General features: G+C 44.4%; 1 protein-coding gene across 5 annotated transcripts in view; it reads left to right on the top strand.

Moving 5' to 3' along the window:
- Window positions 1-7,827: 7,827 nt before the first annotated feature.
- The window catches only part of ARHGEF6 (Rac/Cdc42 guanine nucleotide exchange factor 6), a 113,989-nt gene continuing 106,339 nt past the window's right edge, over window positions 7,828-15,477 (top strand). For 3 of the 5 annotated variants that reach the window (XM_047765793.1, XM_047765794.1, XM_047765792.1), the window contains exons 1-2: window positions 8,328-8,788; window positions 9,944-10,027. In XM_047765793.1, coding sequence (XP_047621749.1) covers window positions 8,624-8,788; window positions 9,944-10,027 — 249 coding nt within the window. In that variant the 5' untranslated portion in view covers window positions 8,328-8,623. Of the gene's footprint in view, window positions 7,931-8,326; window positions 8,789-9,943; window positions 10,028-15,477 lie in introns of those variants that run through there. The other 2 variants (XM_047765791.1, XM_047765796.1) reach the window with 2 other exon arrangements.

Genomic DNA, 15,477 nt, shown 5'->3' with positions numbered 1-15,477 from the left:
ATGTTCAACTTTATTAGCAATCATAGAAAAGTACATTTCATACACATCAAAGTAAAAAAAAATTAAGAGTCTGTAATATCGAATATTAGCTGTGATGCAGAGCAGTGGGAAATCATACTTGCTTGTGGGAATGTAAATTTGTATCATCATTTGGAAAACCATGCTTTGAAGATCCTTATGAGGTTACGGACTAACTGTAGTGGGAGTAACTAAATAAACAAGCTGGAAAGACTGTAGGTTGTGGTTAGAAAATGTAATGTTTGAATTCACCATTCAGGAGGCAGAGATGTTTGTGTGATGCCAAAGTGCAAGGGATGACCTTGCGAGGAGCGGTGGTGTGTTCATTGAAGATGATGAGGCATGTTCGCCTCGGCCCAATCAGGACAGAGACAGCACAGGGGGATTTTAAGAGGCAAAGTTTAACATCAAGAATTATTAACTTGGAGTTCCGGTTGTGGCTTCGTGGGTTAAGAACCTGGCTAGTGTCCGTGAGGATGAAGGCCCGATCCCTGGCTTTGCTCCAGAGGGGGTTAAGGATCCGGCATGGCCATGAGCTGTGGTGTAGATCACAGATGCAGCTTGGATCTGGTTTGCTGCGGCTGTGGTATAAGCTTGTGGCTGCAGTTCCTATTCGACCCCTAGCCCAGAAACTCCTTTATGCCACAGGTGTGGCCCTAAAAAGAAAAAAAAAGATTAATGGGAAGAGGAATTTGGAGTAATAAGAGATTGGCTGGTGAGAAGTTAAAGGAATTCTAAAAGAATATAGGAAGAGCAGATACACTGCATGATGAGAGACAATAGAAAAACAGCAGATAATAGTCATTACCCATAATGCCGTGATAAGCTCTTTCCCTGCACAGCTGATACCCAGACCTTGGTAGAGAAGTTGCTGTGGTGCTGAGTCAGGGGAGCCTGTTGGACAGCCACCCTCTGGAACTTGCTGAACACGTGACCCCCCAGGGTATTTCCCCTTCACAGGGTTGGTATCTCACTAGAGACACTTTGCTGCAGAACCACCCAAGGGCGGTGCCAGGGACAGCTGCTCCCCACCGTGTGCTGAGGAAGCCAGTAGCTGCAGCAGGTGACTGCTAGGAATGCTGGGAGCGCGGCAGGAGCCGGTGGAGCGAGTGCACAGGAAACAGGAAGTAAAACCCCTTCTTCCTGTCAGGTCCGCCTACCACCATCTACTCATGAAACTTCATATCGTGCCAACCGACGAAGGAAAATATATTTAAAGGCCCCAGATACATTTTCACAGCATAAAGAGGGGCGGAGAGGTACTATATCAATTACAGATATAGGAGGTCAAGGAACTGAGTGACCATGATGTTGAATTGCTTGTATGCATATTGAAAAGACCCAGGTATTGGCAGAAATTTTGGTGAAACAAAAGGTTACAAAGCAACTTGTTGCTCTAAGTGTGTTCTTGGTCCACCTGCATCAGAACCAAGGAGATACTTTTTTTTTGGCTGCACCCAAAGGATTTGGAAGTTCCCAGGCCAGGGATGGAACCTGTGCCATGGCAATGATCCTAGCCGCTGCAGTGACAATACCGGATCCTCAATCCACTGCGCCACAAGGGAACTCCAAGGGGGTACTTTAATAATACAGATTCCTTCGTCCCCTTGTGGGGCTTCTGAACTAGGGTAATGGGGAATTGAGCCTTGAAACCTTTTTAACAAGTGCCCCAGTAGATTTTTTTTAATGATTTTCATTTTTTCCATTATAGTTGCTTTATAGTGTTCTGTAGATTTAAAATACAAAATCAATTATGAATATTCTAAACACACAAGAGTAAAGAAAATAATGCAATAGGTTACAGTGTAACAGTCACAGTTTTTAACAAAGGTGAACACTTGCCTTATTTCCTACAGGTCTTTGCGTTTTTATGTTTTCTGGCTGCATCTGTGGCATGTGGAAACCCCTGGGCCAAACACTGAACCCAAGCCACAGCAGCGACCTGAGCCACTGCAGTAACAGTGCTGGATCTTTAGCCCACTTTGCCCAAGACAACTCCAGGTCTTTTATTTTTAATGTAGTATTAGCGATTTTGGCTCAAGTTTCACTCTCATTCCTCCCTCCCTCACAAGAGGTATAATTCTCTTTGTACATTGTCATTTGTAAATCGCCGCTTTACACGCTGGAGAGCCTTTGAGAGTGTCTGAGTAGGAGTGTTACGGTATTAAAGAGGCGTTTTTGGAAAATCAAGCGAACTGTGCTCTGCCAGAAAGTTCATTAGGACAAGAGGATGGAGACGGGAAAGCCAGTGAAGAGGCAGTTTCAGGGCCCAGGGTGTGTGGTGCTAAGGATGTGAGCTAGAGCTAGAGACCTTTGCTCTTTTTTAAAAATTTGCTTGTAACTTATGTTTCACTTTTGGTGATATCTGTATATATATATATTTTCTGTCTTTTTAGGGCCATACCTGCTGCATACGGAGGTTCCCCAGGCTAGGGTCAAATCGGAGCTGTAGCTACTGGCCTACACCACAGCCACAGCAACGCCAGATCCGAGCCGTATCTGCGACCTACGCTGCAGATCACAGCAACTCGGGATCCTTTTTTTTTTTTTTTTGTCTTTTGTTGTCGTTGTTGCCATTTCTTCGGCAGCTCCCGCGGCTTATGGAGGTTCCCAGGCTAGGGGCTGAATCGGAGCTGTAGCCACCGGCCCACGCCAGAGCCACCGCAACGCAGGATCCGAGCCGCGTCTGCAACCTACACCACAGCTCACGGCAACGCCGGATCGTTAACCCACTGAGCAAGGGCAGGGACCGAACCCGCAACCTCATGGTTCCTAGTCGGATTCGTTAACCACTGCGCCACGACGGGAACTCCCGTCAACTCGGGATCTTTAATCCACTGAGCGAGGCCAGGGATGGAACCTGCGTCCTCATGGATGCTAGTCAGATTCGTTTCCACTGAGCTATGACGGGAACTCCACAGGACACTTTTTAACAAATCTTGGCAATGTTACTGGAATACAATACAAAGATTATGGAAATTCGAAATGACAGTCCTGTTCGTAAAAACTGACAAAACATCTTTTCAGAAAGTTCAGTGTCTGCTTTTTAAGGTTATTATAGTCTGTTTCTTATTTGATAGTATATTGTATGCTTAGATAAAACAATTCATAGATTTCTGTGGCTACTTGTCTGTATAGCCGAAGGAGAGCAGCTAATGCTGCTCATCAAAGTGGATTGACTCTAGGGGTGCCTTTGTGGCTCAGTGGTTTGAGGAGTTTCTGGCACTTTCACTCCTGTGGCTCTGGTTACAGCTGTGGTGCGGGTTTGATGCCTGGCTGGGGAACTTCCAAATGCCATGGGTGTGGCAAAAAAAAAAAAAAAAAAAAAAGGATTGACTCCAATAATAAATGGAAGAAAAAACTTAGGCTTCTGCTTGAATTAAATGAGCCATTGGTGCCATTTCATGAGAGTCCAGGATACATTTATTCCACCTTTATTTCTGCCTTCCTCTTCTTCCAGTCTTGACAAGGTAACTTGGGCATAGTTTATTTATTCATTTCATTTCATTTCATTTCTTTTAGACTCTTGTATGAGGTCTGTGCTTTGTGTCGCTGTGACCTCCAGTCTTTCAACCACCGTCGCCCCAGTTCTGTTCCCCTAGTTCACCAACTCCTTTCCACTTCGCTGGCTTCCCTGGCCAGCCAGGGGTCCATGCTTAGTCATTTCACTTGTGTGCTTACAACCGTCCGGGGATTCCTTGCTTTCTTGACATTTGACCAGACTAACCCTAACTTCTAATCTTTCTACCGGTAGAACTGTTTCTTCTGCCCGGAGGAGGTGGCCTTGCTTTTCTGCTTTTACTTTATTGCTTACAGCAATTTGCTATAGCCAGTGTCAAAAATGAGGCAGATTTTCACGTGGAGACCTCAGTGGGCTCAAGCCTATTTTGCACTGGGCTGGGTTTCTGAAATTACCCAGATTTTGTTCTTCATCAAAAAGTGCCAGATTTGTTTGTCTATAGAGTATAATTTTCATGAGCAATTGTGAAAACTCTTCAAATAACATATCAAAGGAGTTCCCGTCGTGGCGCAGTGGTTAATGAATCTGACTAGGAACCATGAGGTTGTGGGTTTGTTCCCTGGCCTTGCTCAGTGGGTTAACAATCCGGCGTTGCCGTGAGCTGGGGTGTAGGTCGAAGACGTGGCTCAGATCTGGCGTTGCTGTGGCTGTGGTGTAAGCCAGTGGCTACAGCTCTGATTGGACCCCTGGCCTGGGAACCTCCATATGCTGTGGGAGCGGCCCTAGAAAAGGCACAAAGACAAAAACAAAACAAAACAAATAACATATCAAAATGTGTTTCAGCAGGTCAGATTTAAGAATTTCATTGACCAACACATGGATTTTGGTTTATTTGCATTACATAGATTTGGTCATGGGTCAAAAGTCAATTAAAACTTTTGATTGACTATACTTATTTCTCTCATAAATATAATTATACCAAATCAAACACTTGGAGGTCAAACATTTAAAGACCTTTTTTTGACTGCACTCGTGGCATGGGAAAGTTCCCAGGCTAGGGATAGAACCTGAACCACAGCAATGATGATACCATATCCTTAACCGCTAGGCCACCAGGGAAATCCAAATAATTTTGAAAGTTATCATTACAAAATTTTTTGGTTATAAAACTAGTGATAGACACAGCAACATAAATGAATCTCAACGTGGTGCTGTTAAGTGCAAGAAGCCAGAGAAAAGAAAGTTTCATCCTGTATGCTTGCATCTTTATAGGATCCTAGAAAATGCAAACTAATCTACAGGGATTGAAAAGGGATTACTGATTATCTGTCTGGGATTTAGAGGGAAGACAGAGTTGAAAGGGCACTTTTAGGGGGTGATAGGAAGGCTTATCTCAGTTGTGTGTGTGTATGAGTGGATCATGGGGTAATGTACATATGTCACAACGGATTAAATTATACATCTTACATGTGTGAAGTTTATTATGTCAGCTATTTCTCAATACAAGTATAAAAAATCATTAGCAAGGAAAAAATCTTTAAACTATTAAAACATCCGTGTAGCAGGCGCTCTGCTGGGGATAGTGCTCAGCAAGGCAGATAAGACCCCTGCTCGAGGAGGGTGTGTTCTGGCGGAGGAGTCAGATCAACAAGTGATTGTAGTCAAGTCTGGTAACTGTCACAGCCGGGGAAGAAGGGGAAGCTTTGAAATAAAAACGAAAATAGATAAATGGGGCCTCATTCAACTGAAAAGCTTTTGCAGAGCAAAGGAAACCGTAAACAAAACAAAAAGACAACCTCGGGGGTTCCTGTCGTGGCTCAGTGGAAACGAATCTGACTAGCATCCATGAGGATGCAGGTTCGATCCCTGGCCTTGCTCAGTGGGTCAAGGATCTGGCGAGGCTGTGAGCTGTGGTGTAGGTCGCAGATGTGGCTTGGATCTGGCTTTGCTGTGGCCGTGGTGTAGGCTGGTGGCTACAGCTCTGATTCAACCCCTAGCCCGGGAACCTCCATATGCCATGGGTGCAGCTCTAAAAAGACAAAAAAAAAAAAAAAAAAGGCAACCTATGGACTGGGAGAAAATATTTGCAAATGAAGCTACCAACAAAGGATTAATTTCCAAAATATACAAAGAGCTCATGCAACTCAATATCAAAAAAACAAACAACCCAATCCAAAAATGGGCAGAGACCTAAATAGGCTTTTCTTCAAGTTAGACATACAGATGGGCAACAGGCACATGAAAGGATGCTCAATATCACTAACTATTAGAGAATTGCAAATCAAAACTAATCAAAACTTACTCACACAGTCGGAATGGCCATCATCAAAAATTCTTACAAACACTAAATGCTGGTGAGAGTGTAGAGAAGGGACCCTCCCATACTGTTGGTAGGAATGTAATCATTGCAGCCACTACGGCGGACAGTATGGAGTTTCCTTAAAACAACCGGAAATAGAACTACCATATGGTCCAGCAACCCCAGTCCTGGGCACATATCCAGAAAAGACGAACATTATTTTTTTAAAATTTTACTTTATTTTACATTAAAAATTTTTTTAATTACAGTTGATTTACAATGTTCTGTCAAATTCTGCTGTACAGCAGAGTGACCCGGTTATATGTATACATACATTCTTTTTCTCATGTTATCATCTATCATGTTCTATCACAAGTGATTGGATATAGTTCCCTGTGCTATAAGCAGGACCAATATTATCGCTTATCCATTCTAATTGTAATAGTTTGCATCTACTGTCCCCAAACTCCCAGTCCGTCCCACTTCCACCCCTTGGCAACCACAAGTCTCTTCTCCATGTCTATGAGTCTGTCAGAAAAGACAAACATTCTAACTCAAAAAGATACATGCACCCCATTGTTCATAGTAGCACTTTTATTGTTTTTAATTTATTTTTTTTTCATAGTAGCATTTTAAAAATAGCCAAGACATGGAAACAACCCAAATGTTGATCAACAGATGAATGAATAAAGATGGAATATTACTCAGCCATAAAAAAGAACAAAGTAATGCCATTTGCAGCAATATGGATGGACCTAGAGATTATCCTATTAAACGAAGTGACTCAGACAGAGAAGGACAAATACCATATGATGTTGCTTATGTGTAGGGTCTAAAATAGGACACACATCAACTTATCTATGAAACAGAAACAGACTCACATAAAGAGCATACTTATGGTTGCTGAGGGTGAGGGGAGTGGGGGAGGAATTAGGAGTTCAGGATTAGCAGATGCAAATTCTTACATTTAGGATGGATAAACAACTAGGTCCTACTGCATGGCACAGGGAACTATTTTGGTATTTTGTAATAACTATAATGGAAAAGAATCTGAAAAGGAATAGATATATATGTATAACTGAATCCCTTTGCTATCCAGCAGAAATTAACATTGTAAATCAACCATACTTTAATAAAGTAAATGTTTTGAAAAAAGGATCCTGGAGTTCCCTTGTGGCTCAGCAGGTTAAGGATCTGGTGTTATCACTGCAGTGGCTGTGGTCACTGCTGTGGCGTGGGTTCGCTCCCTGGCCTGGGAACTTCCACATGCCACAGGCCTGGCCAAAAAATAATAACAATAAATTTTAATGAAGGATTCTGAAGCTTAGCAGGATCCCATGCGTGAAGAGGGGGTGGTGATGGTGAGTACCATGCATTTGCTGATATCAGGCTATACTATGAAAGTTGGCCTTATCATAAATTTCCCAATAATATGGCTATTTCAGCCTATTGTGAAAATGATTGAGAATAGTGAAGACCTCTTGTTATATATAGACCAGCTGTTTTTTCAGAGCAGCAATTTTTTTGTTTGTTTTTAGGGCTGCACCTGTGGTATATGGAAGGTCCCAGGCTGGGGGTTGAATTGGAGCTGCAGCTGCCAGCCTACACTACAGCCACGGCCATGCAGGATCTGAGCCGTGTCTGAGATCTATGCCGCAGCTTGACCAGGAATTGAACCTGCATCCTCACGGGCATTATGTTGGGTTCTTAACCTGCTGAGCCACAACAGGAACTCCATAGAGCAGCATTTTTAATGCAAAATGTTTCTTGCTGGGGAAGCACCAACCTTCCAGACTGTAGTATAGACAGAGGACAAGGGTTCTTTTGTTCTCAAAAGTTCTGTTTTCAAGTGCTTTTTACTTGCTTATGTGACTGTGTCTGAGCCTTTGCTAAGGGTACTGCAGCTGGATTGTGTAGTGGAACCGGGTCCAGAAAAAGAATCATTCAAGAATGCAAGTAAACAGGATGTCAGATGCTATCCTTAGCCTATTTCCCTAAACATAGCTTTTTGGCTGCAAAGTAAAATGCCATTCTTCTAGCCTGTGCGTATACACAGAGATGGCTGACAGCAGGCACAGTCTTCATTTGCTTGGCATGGTGTCACCGAGCAACTCAACGTGTTTTGCAAGGAAGGACCGTGACACATCATCTCGGTGAGACGGTATGGGGACATCCGGCCACCTCTTGGAAGACTTTTCCCAGCCTACCTTCCCTGAGCTGTGTTGTGCCAGCAAGCTCCCCACGAGGCTCAGATCTGTCTGACCTAAGAGCCAGTTGGCATCTTCCTCTTGACAGAAGCCAGATTTTCACTGGGGCTAGACTATTTATTGACTGCGTTTTTCCCAGACTGGACCATGAGTATCTCATTTCCAAGGTCCCCTGAAGTGCCGGCTCACCTCTCTGTTCCCAGGGCTCTGGCTTCCTCCTCTCTCCTCCTGCCCAGCATCCTCTTCACTTCCTTCCCTTACAGCTTCTTGAACCGTTGAGCTTTTTTTTTTTGGGGGGGGGGTGCATGTGTGTGTGTGTGTGTGTGTGTATCCTTCTTCTTCTTCTTTTTTAATCCTAATGAAGTTGTTTCGCAGATTTTGAAAACGAAGCCCAGTGTCATCCAGGATTGTTTTTTCCCATTCTATTTCCACATCTCTGAGTGTGATCTCTGCGGTTTATAAGATCCCATAATTGGAGTGGCTTCCACCCTCGTCTGAGAAAAGTTGTTTTAGAGCTTTGCTCTGCAAGCACCAGAAGAGAAGTCATAAAAAGGAAGACAACAGCAGATGCAATCGCGGATGTGGCTTTAGTCCTTGCAGCTGCCCCAGAGAGCTGTTCGGAGCATACGGTCCTCAGTAATGAATCCAGAAGAGCGAATCGTGACATGGCTTATCTCCTTGGGAGTATTAGATTCCCCCAAAAAGACCATCTGTGATCCAGAGGAGTTCTTGAAGTCCTCGCTGAAAAATGGGGTAGTGCTTTGCAAGCTGATCAACAGACTCAGGCCCGGCTCTGTAGAGAAGGTAAGGGCGATTTGCAGTATCTGGAGATTTTCCATTGCCCGGGTCATGGGATGCGCCTGCTTTAATCTCTTTCTAAGCCTCAGCCCTTCCCTCGTTGGCCAAAAGTCCGAAAATGACGTGTTAGCCTTTAGTCACTGGCCACCGAATATTAGTACAGTGAGAACCTGTTGCACCCCTGGGGCCAGGGGACAAGGGGAACACCCGTGTCACCAGCTTGCTCTGCCATAGACATGCCTGTTATACCTCCCTGTGTACCAAGGACATGGTTTGAACTTGGGCTACCTCGGAGTCCGTGGAATAATGGGGTGATTTATACCAGATGGTGGTGGTGCTTATTGATAGGAGGTCAAAAATCAGTGCAGATTGTCTTCTCAAAGAAAGAAAAAATATCCATTGAAAGAGAGGTGACTTAGCAACCAAGAGAAATAATCCAAAAATGTCACATAGCAGGTTTGTTAAGACAATAGAAACCAAATATGTTTTGAATGCAGCATGTCTTCAAAGTGAAACTAACCGTACGCTCTTAAAAAAAAAATCCAGTGTTGCGAATATCAGGCTCATGAGGATGGATCATTTAAAAAGGGGGCACTTTAATTAAGTTTAAAGGTGGAGCCTCACAATTATTTTCTTAAGGGAAATGTGACCGTGAATACAGTTCTCCTGCTTCCTGGAGCCTCTCTGTACTTTTACTGAGCAAATCAATTTACTTTTAATTTCTTAAACTTGAAAAACAGTGATAACATGGTGAGGCGATGTCAAGAAATGTGATCTAAAGTAGAGAGCAGCAAAGGAGAGAAATAATTTTTAAGAAATTATCACAAGGATGATGGAGGGAGGTACTAGGCTGAGAGCAGGAACCGGGATCAAAAAACTGGGCCCCTCCGACTTGCTCTCACGACAATTTGGCAGAAAGCATGAGAAAACGTTTGCGAGTAGACATGGCTGGGGACTAAGGGCTTGGTGACATTTGAAATAAGACCGACCGTTTAGATTTTTGCATCACTTCCTTCAGTGGTAAATTTCTCTTCCTGGATTGACAGCGACGCTGGCCCTGCCTTAACAAGTGTGCCTTCTCTAGTTCTCAGCCAGTGATGCATACGACATGCCCCTCCTAGGGTGACAGTCTCCGAGTGACATTTGACTCTGTTTCTCTAGTACTGTCTGGAGCCCCAAACCGAAGCTGACTGCACCAACAACATCAGTGACTTCCTGAAAGGATGTGCCGCCCTTCAGGTAGAGGTAAGGCCACTCAGGTTGCCTTCCCTGGCATCATATCATCATCTTTCCCTCGGTTGTAGTGGAAAGTGCTGTAGTAAAACAGCCAACAGGAAGCTTGCGGTTAAGCTCGGTGGTCCCAGGTCGCAGCTTGCTGGTTCGTCTTTTCCAGAAACCGACTCCCAAACAAAACAATATCAACATTCTAAATATGGTACCTTTCATTCTTTCTTTTTTTGTTGTTTTTTGTTTGTGGCATATGGAGGTTCCCAGGCTAGGGATCTAATCAGAGCTACACCTGCCAGCCTACGCCAGAGCCACAGCAACGTAGGATCCAAGCCGCGTCTGCAACCTTCACCACAGCTCTGGGCAACGCCGGATCCTTAACCCAAACCTGAAAGCTCGGGTTCCTAGTCGGATTTGTTCCCACTGCTCCACGACAGGAACTCCAAAATATGGTACCTTTCAGAGCTTCTGTTGTGGTTCAGTGATAATGAACCCGACTAGGATCCATGAGCATGCAGGTTCGATCCCTGGCCTCGCTTAGTGGGTTAAGGATCCGGCGTTGCCCAGAGCTGTGGTGTAGGTCCCAGACGCGGCTCGGATCCCGCGTGGCTGTGGCTGTGGTGTAAGCCAGCAGCTGCAGCTCTGATTTGACTTCGAGCCTGGGAACTTCCATATGCTGTGGGTGCAGCCCTAAAAAGAAAAAAAAATGTAGAGCTAAGAGCCCCAAGCTCCAAAGGTCTATGAGGTGAGGTATGCAGAGTGCTCAGCACAGGACCAGGGACATAAGAAGTGTAGATGAGAAGTGTAGCAGTATTTGTGGAGAAGTATTAGCAATGGTTTGAGCCCAGACGCTGATGTCCGATTGCTTGGGTTCAAATCTGTTTTCTCTCACTAGTAGCTTTGTGACCTTGGCCATGTAACTGAACTACGCCTTTATGCCTCAGCCTCCCCACCTGTAAAACGGCAACCATAGTGCACCCAGCTCATAGGATCCGAGTGAGAGTTCAATGAATTCATGGCCCTGGAAGAGTGCGTGGTGCGTAGTAAGTCTTTTCCGAGTGTCAGCTGTCAGGGGTAGCAGTGCAAGTACTTTTGCCCCAGAGAAACTTTGCTTCCTGCAGAATTTTCCCTAAAGTTAGCCATAGCATCAGGCTTGTCTCAGAATATTTTATTGCAGGGTTCCCTGTTGCCCAATTTTAGCTGAGTGTGTGTGTGTGTGTGTGTTTGTGTGTGTGCACACAGCATGGGCACATGGGTGTGTATGGCTTTTGAGCTTTTTTTATCTGTCAAATAAAAGCAAGGTGAGGTTGCCAATGATTTCTGCACTCTGAAGCTGCCACAAGGGGTACTGAGCTTCTTTGCAGTTCTAAGTACATTCAATGATGCAGAAACACCTCCTGGGGCTGGCATTGTTGGAGAATGAGTGGTTTCACAGGAGTGGATTTTTCTGATAACTCATGCTTACTCCTTGAAGCACCCATGCTTAAAATATTTTTATCCACTTTGGCTACAAATCTTTCTTAAAAAAAGTATAACGTAATTTTCATTTCTTACATGAAAGGCACCAGGCATATTTTCATCTCTTTCTGGTAATTCGGCTGGCCTGAACATCACATGAATATTGTGGGAAGGCAACACCTCGCATCATCATTCAGCACGTACCTTTTCTGGCTTGACAGACAGACCTGGGTCAGAATCTTGCCTTGGTCAATTACTGATTGTGTGACTAGTTATTTGGCCTCTCTCTGCTCCAGGTTCTACATCTGTATAATGGAGACATTCATAATATCTCATGCAAGAATTGGGGATTGTTTTATTTATTTATCTTGCCTGCATCATGCTGAAGGTCCCAGGCCAGGGATCAAACCTGTGCCATAGCAGTGACCCCAGCCAAAGCAGTGACAATACCTGATCCTTAACCCGGTGGGCTACCGGGGAACTTCTGCCTAGGATTGTTTTTTTTTTGTTGTTTGTTTGTTTTGTCTTTTTGCCTTTTCTAGGGCTGGTCCCACGGCATATGGAGGTTCCCAGGCTAGGGGTCAAATTGGAGCTGCAGCCACTGGCCTACGCCAGAGCTACAGCAACATGGGATCCGAGCCGCGTCTGCAACCTACACCACAGCTCACGGCAACGCCGGATCGTCAACCCACTGAGCAAGGGCAGGGACCGAACCCGCAACCTCATGGTTCCTAGTCGGATTCGTTAACCACTGCGCCACGACGGGAACTCCCGATGTGTTACTTTGATACATTTAGGTGTTAGATTATGAATGCCATTGTTATGGATTGGAGTATGATTGCAGTTTATCGCATCCTGTGAGGACAGTATGACTGTCATCTGTGTTCACTGTCATGGGCATTAGCTCTCTGTGGTGTATTTGCCACTCCTTGCAAGTTCGTACCCTTAGCCAACGTTGGTTTCTATCCTCCCGCCCTTCGCCCCCGATAACCACCATTGGACTCCCGCTCTGTTTTTTTTTTTTTTTTTTTTTTTTGCCACGCCCTCAGCATGTGGAAGTTCCTGGGCCAGGGATGGAACCTGAGCCACAGCAGCCACCCAAGCTGCAGCAGTGACACCACCAGGTCCTTAACCTACTGCACCACAAGGGAACTCCCTCTTGTCACTTTTAGATAGAGTATCTCTCAAGCCTAAAGTACTGAGCACAGTGCCTAGTATAAGGCACGCTTAGTAAAGTTTTGTTGATGCTATAAAACGGTTAATGCACAAAAAGCAAGAAGAGCAGGGCTTGATAATGGCCAAGAACACACTATTGTTTCTATAAAGAAAGAGTGCCAGCTTGGAATGGTCAGTTTGGAAATGTAGAAAAATGAAGCCTGAGATGCAGCAGTGCACTGACAATTTGAGTGTTTTCTGTGGGGCGTGGTGTCTGCATTAAAGAGCCGCTGGCTTCTGAGAACTCCCTGGTGGCGGGTTGGGGATCTGGCATTGTTACTGCTGTGGCACAGGTTTGATCTCTGGACTGGGAACTTCCTCATGCCTCGCACACACACACACACACACACAAAAGCTACTGCCTTCTGACCCTGCAGATGGCCAGTGGACTTCTCCAAGCGACCTTCATCTTTGTGTTCTCATGTGGCTGTAGTGTCCCAGGGCCTCCGGGGCTCACATAGCTAGCAACTGCTCAGGGGAGTCTGTGGAGACAGCTGGGAAACAAAAGTGTCTCTGAAGTACCTCCCAAACTTTGATAATATCTTTTTTCTTTTCTTTTTTTTTCTTTTTTTTCTTTTTATCTTTTTGCCTTTTCTAGGGCCGCTCCCGCGGCATATGGAGGTTCCCAGGCTAGGGGTCTAATCGGAGCTGTAGCCACCGGCCTATGCCAGAGCCACAGCAATGCCAGATCTGAGCCACGTCTTTGACCTACACCACAGCTCACGGCAACGCTGAATCCTTAACCCACTGAGTGAGGCCAGGGATCGAGCCCACAACGTCATGGATGCTAGTAAGTTTCGTTTCCACTGAGCCATTATGGGAACTCCCTATGTTCTGTTTGATGATAGCCGTTCCGACAGGTGTTAGGTGCGATCTCATTGTGGTTTTGATTCAAATTTCCCTGATGATTAGTGATGTTAAGTATGTTTTCACGTGCCTGTTGGCCATCTGCATTTCCTCTTTGGAAAAATGTCTATTCAGTTCTTTTCCCCCCCCCCCTTTTTTTTAAAGAAGATATGAAATGTATTTATTATATATATATACTTATATATACAATGGAATATTACTCATCCATGAAAATAATGAAATTTTGCTATTTACAACAACATGGATGGACTTGGAGGGTACTGTGCTTAGTAAAATAAGTCAGAGAAAAACAAATACTGTATGTTATCACTTATATGTGGAATTTTTTCCATTTTTTTATTACTCAAATGAATTTATCACATCTGTAGTTGTATAATGATCATAACAATCTGATTTCACAGGATTTCCATCTCACAGCCCAAGTACATCCCCCCACCCACAAACTGTCTCCTCCGGAGACCATAAGTTTTTTCAATGTCTGTGAGTCGGCATCTGTTCTGCAAAGAAGTTTCGTCTGTCCTTTTTTTCAGATTCCACATGTCAGTGAAAGCTTTGGATGTTGGTGTCTCATTGTATAACTGACTTCACTTAGCATGATAGTTTCTAGGTCCATCCATATTGCTACGAATGCCAGTATTTTGTTCTTTTTGATGGCTGAGTAATATTCCATTGTGTATATGTACCACATCTTCTGGATCCACTCCTCTGTCGATGGACATTTAGGTTATTTCCATGTCTTGGCTATTGTAAATAGTGCTGCAGTGAACATTGGAGTACAAGTGTCTTTGCGAGTCGTGGTTTTCTCTGGGTAGATGCCCAGGAGTGGGGTTGCTGGATCAAATGGTAGTTCTTTTTTTTTTTTTTTTGTCTTTTTGCTATTTCTTTGGGCCGCTCCCGCAGCATATGGAGGTTCCCAGGCTAGGGGTCGAATCAGAGCTGTAGCCACTGGCCTACGCCAGAGCCACAGCAACGCGGGATCCCAGCCGCGTCTGCAACCTACACCACAGCTCACAGCAACACCGGATCGTTAACCCACTGAGCAAGGCCAGGGACCGAACCCGCAACCTCATGGTTCCTAGTCAGATTCGTTAACCACTGCGCCATGACGGGAACTCCAAATGGTAGTTCTATGTTTAGTTTTCTGAGGAATCTCCATACTGCTTTCCACAGTGGTTGCACCAATTTACAATCCCACCAACAGTGTACGAGGGTTCCTTTTTCCCCACACCCTCTCCAGCACTTATTGTTTGTAAACTTTTGGATGATGGCCATTCTGGCTGGTGGAAGGTGGTACCTCATAGTGGTTTTGATTTGCATTCCTCTAATCATGAGTGATGTTGAACATCTTTTCATGTGTTTCTTGCTTCTGCCCATTTTTTAATTGGGGTGTTTGGGTTTTTATTTTTATTTTTTTGGTGTTGAGTTATATGAGCTGTTTATATGTGTCAGATATTGTGCCCTTTATTGATCATATCATTTGCAGATATTTACTCCCATTCAGTATGTTGTCTCAGTTTTGTTGCTGGTTTTCTTTGCTGTGCAAAAGCTCTAAAGTATAATTTAGGCACCATTTGTTCATTTTTGCTTTTATTTCTTTTGCTTTAGAAGGCAGACCCTCCACACCAAATATTACTTTATGTCAGAATGTTCAGCCTGTGTTTTCCTATAGAAATTTTTATAGTATCCGGTCTTGCCTTTAGGTCTTTAACTAATTTTGAGTTTATTTATTTATTTATTGCTTTTTTAGGGCCACATCTGCAGCATATGGAAGTTCCAGGGCTAGGGGTAGAATCGGAGCTGCAGCTTCTGGCCTATGCCATTGCCACAGCCACAGCAATGCCAGATCCGAGGTGCATCTGTGACCTACACCACAGCTCATGGCAATACCAGATCCTTAACCCACTGAGCAAGGCCAGGGATTGAACCTG

This window comes from Phacochoerus africanus, chromosome X (assembly GCF_016906955.1).
Source record: "Phacochoerus africanus isolate WHEZ1 chromosome X, ROS_Pafr_v1, whole genome shotgun sequence".
Classification (NCBI taxonomy): domain Eukaryota; kingdom Metazoa; phylum Chordata; class Mammalia; order Artiodactyla; family Suidae; genus Phacochoerus; species Phacochoerus africanus.
This window is presented reverse-complemented; position numbering and strand designations above follow the sequence as displayed.